The sequence below is a fragment of the Cervus elaphus genome, chromosome 12 (assembly GCF_910594005.1).
Source record: "Cervus elaphus chromosome 12, mCerEla1.1, whole genome shotgun sequence".
NCBI lineage: Eukaryota > Metazoa > Chordata > Mammalia > Artiodactyla > Cervidae > Cervus > Cervus elaphus.
This window is the reverse complement of record NC_057826.1, coordinates 46,810,698-46,816,697: the sequence shown is the minus strand read 5'-3', so window position 1 is coordinate 46,816,697 and position 6,000 is coordinate 46,810,698. Positions and strand designations below refer to the sequence as shown.

Sequence of the window (6,000 nt, the reverse complement as noted above, 5' to 3'; positions counted from 1 at the left end):
AGTTGCTTTTGGAATCCGCAGCCTCAACCGACAAAATACAGGTCTGATTCTTAGCTTGTGGAGAGAGTGAGGCGGATCTCAGTGAGACGTGTTGCCGAGGAGAGCCGCAGCTTTGTTTCCCCGGGGAAGGGCAGGCGTCCTCCGGGCGCCACTGCCCCGCTTGGCGAAATGCCTGGGGGCTGCCTGGATCCCCGAGGCGGCGAGGTCTGGCCCCATCCTCCTGGCGGGGGGACGGAAGGCGAGCCCCCACACCTCCCACCCGAGCCCCAGCGCGCACGCTTCCCCACCGCGCGCGGCTCCCGGGCCCGGAGCCTGTTCACGCGCGCCGCCGCCGAGGCGCCGCAGGCCCTCCCCGCCCCGCTTCCTCGTGTCACTAGAGCCGGCCGGCCGCTGGGGGCGCTGTGCGGCCTGGGGAGCGCCGCCCCCTCTTCCTCCGACTCCTCCCGCCTCCTCCCTCTCCTCCGCCTCCTCCTCCTCACTACAGTTCCCACTCTCTGGGTGGGGGCGAGCGCGTCCGGTTTGCAGGAACCTTTCGGAAATGGCAACTGGCGCGGTGGAGGTGTTCGGGCTCCCGGAGGACGAGGTGAGGGGGACGCGGGACTCCAGGCGGGCTTCCCATCGCGCTGCCCATCAACGGGACTGGAGGAGGGGGCGGCGGCCAGAGGGGCGGCTGTCAGCGCCCTCCTCCCTCTGCGCGGGACCCGGGAGCGCGCCGGGCGCTGTGGGGACCCCCCGAGACGGCCCGGCTCGCACAGGCTTGTGGGCGGGGGCGTTGCTTTAGGAAGCCGCATTTTCTTCTTGAGCCTGTGGACTCCACACCCCTCTCTTCCCTAGAACCGCCGCCTTCCTTGTCAGTTTCCTTCAGGAAGTGATGAGGAAGGGGCTAGGCAGCCCTCGGCCTGAGTGCGCGGGGGCACGCGCAGCACCCCGCCTGCCCCTTCCTGCCACCCCCAGCCGAGTACGCGTGAGCTCCGGGAGGGGGTGGGGCGCATTTCCCTGGAGCTTAGCATCCCGGCTGTTGATTAGCCTATTCTGGCAAAGAGAAGCCCTTTGGGCTTAACTTTATGGACTTTGACCTGAAGGCTTCCGAGAGAAGTGTCATTAGTTTTTTTTCTTTTTCTTCTGATATCCTTTTAAACTCTCTTCGACCAGATGAGGATGGGAAAGCAGGGAGATAGATTTTTCTCCCCCTTCCTATTTAGCAACAAGTGTCAAGTTTGGAAAGTTCATGCTCTGTTTCCCTGGTCTTCACTGGTATTTTACAGATGAAGCCAAAAAAGTATAAATATTTAAAAGGACTTGCCACAGCTGTTCAATCTTAAAATTCTGTGATTTGAGAAGGCAAAACTGTGTCTTATTAGCTAAATAACTTATGCTGGTTATGCCTTGTGCTTATTAAAAACAAGCTTATTTGTAAAGCGTAGTTCCATTTTAAATGAGATGGGGCTTCCCTGTGTTAATTGGTGATTGTCTCAAAAATGGGAATGGGTAGAAAATGAAAAGGATGTCTAGTCTAACAGTGACTGGTTAAATTTTGCTCACAAGAAATATGAGCATTCTTGCTGATTGAATAAGCTGTCACATGTACCTGTTATCAGGATTAGACCCAATTAACTAAATCCTTCAGCCTAATTTAGATTAATTATTTAGATTGTTCTAAGTGTTGTAATAGTGCTTTCTCTTGGTAACTTGGTATCTTCAGCCTCTACAAAGTATCTTTATGTTTCTCTTGAAAGTTTTTGGTTTATAGGCAGTGGGCAACTTGTTGATGCAAGCAAGTTATCTCAGAGTGTTTTGAGAATGATTATGTGATGCAATTAGAATTGAATTTCTTAGTTATTGCTACCAGAGGAGAAACAAAGAAGTGGTGGACAAATGGTGGCCTCTTGGCAGTCCTAAGGAAAGACTGTCAGTTTGTTATGGCTGAAGATAATAGTCTAGCTAATGTCCCATTATTGTTCTGTAGAGGAGATCAGAAGAAAATATTGCAGTGTTGAAATTGTGATAGCTTTCTTCTTATCAGATCTGTCTCCCTGCTTGCTACAATAAACTGCTCAAGGCAGATAATCTCAGACTGGCATCGAACTCCATCAGGCTGGCCTTGGACTTTCTTTCCCTGTTGTTGTTACTACTCAGAGGTAGGCTCTGCTAGTCCAGATTTCTCATCTCAGTTTCTTCCAGCAGAACCAATTGATCCTAGATATCATCTTGCCAGAGGTGTCATTCAGTCTGTTTCTCTCTCCCTCCATCCCTCTCCCCTCTTGGTACAGATCTATGTTTTCAATTATCTGCTTCTCACATCATTCTTCTTCCCAACTGAGATAAATCAAATTATGCCAGTTGGTGGGTGGTCAGTCAGCAGCGGGTACTAAGGGCCAGAAACTCTGCCCTTTGAAATGAGGTTTTCCTAAACTGGCTGAAGGATTTGTACTTCTGGGCACTTTCATGGTGTGGGGCCCACTCTGTTGGCACGGTGGGCGTCCTGGTTGTCCGCCTCATGACTCAGATTTCCCTCCTGATCTCTCTGTTCCCTTTTTCCTCACTGAGGAAGAGTGAGATAGGAAGATAAGAGACTTGATGATAAAGTGTCATCTTCCACTTCTTCCAGTGTAATTTGGGTTATTCATTCAACAGACACTTTTTAGCAGTCTGTTCTGTATTGTGCAGTATGCTAGGCACCAGGTACACAGATAGAAAAAAAAGCTGCGTCCGCCTGTTTTGTGAGAAGCTCATAGTCTGGGGAAGACAAAAATCGCTTGTATTCTGGTAGAGATTGCCATTTCATCACTATCATTTGCCTTTTATTTTCTAATCTATCACAAAAGTAAAAGCAGGCTTAGAAAATCACCCGCTCATTCCTTTTATTTTTTGAAGAAAAACATTGCAGCTATGTCATTTTCTAAAACTCACAGACTAGTCTTGAAGTAGGCAGCCCTCTGCTGTTGGTTATAAGTGAGATAGGTTTCCTGTGGCAGCAAAAAGAGATGATTATTTTCAATTAGAAACAGAAACAAAGAGAAAAATGAATGAAGATGGGATAGACGATGGTGAGAGAACTGTAATTTAACCAGTATATACTGGAGAGCCACTGAGTCACACTGTATGAGCATGTTAGTATACCAAAATTTAGGTCATTATAACTCTCTCTCTCACTTGTCAGTGAGTTTTAGCTCTTCTTCCAAATTTAAGTGTCTTTGAGTAAGAGATGGTCCTGGCTCCGTGTACAGAATTTTGTCATTAAAGTTTAATAAACTAAAAAAGTAGTGTACTTTATACCAAATTTGCTCTGACAACCTCTTTTTAAAAAATATTTATTTATTTGTTTGGCTGCCCTGGGTCTTAGTTGTGGCATGCAGGATCTAGTTCCCAGACCGGGAATTGAACCTGGGCCCCATGCATAGGGAGCCCAGTCTCAGCCACTGGACCACTAGGGAAGTCCCTCTGACAGTCTCTTGGGATTAATAGTAGTAGATAACCCCCACCCAGCTGTGGTAAGTAGTGTGGTATGCATGGGGCCGGCCCCTCAGCATCCTTTCCTCTTCATTTCAGTGGACTGCCCTGTTACACAGAGGCTAGAAAGCTAAACACTATGTTTCTCAGACTCTTGCATTTAGCCTTCCAGAAAGAGGTGGTGAAACAGTTTTCCCAGTGAGGTACCCCTATTTGAGATGGGGAAGGTGCAAATAAAGTGATGCTACATAACTTCATGTTTCTTTGGCTTTTTCTGCTGACAAGCATAGTCATATAGACATTGAGTTTTTCTAACAAAAGTCTTTCAGTGCCCGATAAGTTGTTTTGTGGGCATTGGTAGGAAATTACAGAAATAGTGGTGGTGGTGGCTTCCTGGCTTCTGGACGGATTATGTTCGTAAAGTCAGCAGGTCTGCTGGTGGCTCCTGATAGCCTTCCTTTCTCAGATGTGGCAACTTCCTGGGTAGGCCAGTTCTGAGGTGTTTTTGGGTCCTCTAAAGGCACAGCTTAGAGCCTACCTCTCCAGCTCTTTTGGAAGCACCTAATTCCCTGTATGAGCTTCTTTCTTCTGAAAATATCTAGAGTACCTTCTATTTCCTGCAGCTGAAACCTGACTGAAAAGGAAAAGAAAAGAAGGAAATAAAGAGGAAAGGATTGATTCTCCACTGCCAGTTTGGGAGTAGAGTTTGCACATATAGAAGAATGGATGTCTCTGGTGCTGACATCTATGACAGTACGTAAGCAACAGGGTTTCTAAGAAGTGCATGTTCTGACACTTCTAGACCCACTGTCACTGAGCAGAAGCAGATCCTTCTGCCCTGGCATCCTACTGAGCCTGAGAACCGAGTGCCCAAACCTGTATTCACTGCACACAAAGGAGGAGCTGCACAGTGTACATAGCAGCCGTGTTTGTGTCTAACCCAGTACTTCACTTGTTCTTTCCATCACTGCTTTTTTGCAGTTCTTTAATTCCAGCATCATTCTAATTATTTTTTGTGGGTTTCCATAGGAACAAAGAAGTAGATAAATATAGTTCATTTTTAATAATTTGCTTTTTGATTATGTTAAACCAACTGATAAGTTGGAAGTACAGTACAAAGAACTCCAAATCCTCCTAAAGCAGATTCTCCATCTGTTGATATTTCACCATAATTGTTCCATAACCTTTTAATTGCCATTTTCATTAGTCTTTTTTTGGAACCATTTGAGGACAATCTGCAGACAGGATTCCCCATCACCACTAAATACTCTATTTTCCTAAAGGAAGAATGCTTTCCTGCATCATCCAGCCCTGTAAGCTAGGAAGTCAACATTGGTATGACACTACCACCCAATCCACGGGTCCCATTCAGTCTTTGACCATAGTTCTAATAATTTCTCTTCTTTTGCAATCTAGGATCCCATCCAGGAGCGTATGTTGCATGTACTTTGTATCAGTTCCTCAGTCTTTCTTATCCTTAACAGTTTCAAGGAGCACAAGCTGTAAAACCTGTCAATGTTCCTCAACGTGGATCTGTTCACTGTTTCCTCATGAAGATGTCAAAGCCATGCTTTTGGGGCAGGAATTATCGAGTTAATACCACATTCTTCTCAGGGTATATCAAGGGGTACTTGATTTTGGCTTGTCTCATCATCTCATCATCGTCTAACCTTGATCACTTGGTGTCTGCTAGGTTTCTTCTTGGTGATGTTGCTGTTTTCCCTTTATAATTGATTGGTGTTTTGTGGAGGCATATTCAGAGACTGTGGTAGTACCCCATTCCTCATTCATCAGATCTGCATCTGCTAGTCTTAGTATCCATCCATGACTTCCACCTGAAACAAATGCTGCTGTTTTTATTTCCATTTTTATTAATTGATATTTTGTGTAAGAAGAATCTTTTCTTTCTTGGCCATTTGCTATCCATTTATTTATTTGTATCAGCACAGACCTGTAGAATCCCACCTATTCAATGGGTTGTAATTAATCTCTATCCTTAAATATTTTATGGCTCATACTATCTTGGTTTGGCCAATGGAAGCTCTTTCAAGGAGGTTCCTGTGTCCTTATGGCAAGTCCCCATCATTCTTTGAACTCTTCATTACTTTTCTGGCAGAAGATGTTCTAGCAGAGCTGAACTGAAGTTGCTCAGTCATGTCCGACTCTCCAGGGGAAGATGTTCTAGACTCCTTTTATATTTTGCCTGGTACAGCACTTTCTGGGATCAGCCATTTCTCCTAGAAACACTGGTTCATTCAGTAGGGAAATGGTTTTTAGAAAGGGCTTCCCTGGTGGCTCAGATGGTAAAGAATCTGCCTGCAATGTGGAGACCTGGATTTGATCCCTAGGTTGGGACGATCCCCTGGAGAAGGGAATGGCTACCCACTCCAATATTCTTGCCTGAAGAATTCCATGGACAGGGGAGCCTGGCGGGCTACGGTTCATGGGGTCACAAAGAGTTGGACATGTCTGAGTGGCTAAAACTAACAGTGAAAATTCTGAGTTTCATTTTCCTCATTCTATTTACTTATTTGCTTAGACCCAATTTAC

General features: G+C 45.8%; 1 protein-coding gene across 1 annotated transcript in view; it reads left to right on the top strand.

The window, feature by feature from the left end:
* Window positions 1–434: 434 nt before the first annotated feature.
* Window positions 435–6,000, top strand: part of NEDD4 (NEDD4 E3 ubiquitin protein ligase) — a 132,553-nt gene continuing 126,987 nt past the window's right edge. The window contains exon 1 of the mRNA XM_043919325.1: window positions 435–583. Within this exon, the coding sequence (XP_043775260.1) occupies window positions 539–583 (45 nt within the window). The 5' untranslated portion in view covers window positions 435–538. The remainder of the gene's footprint in view (window positions 584–6,000) is intronic.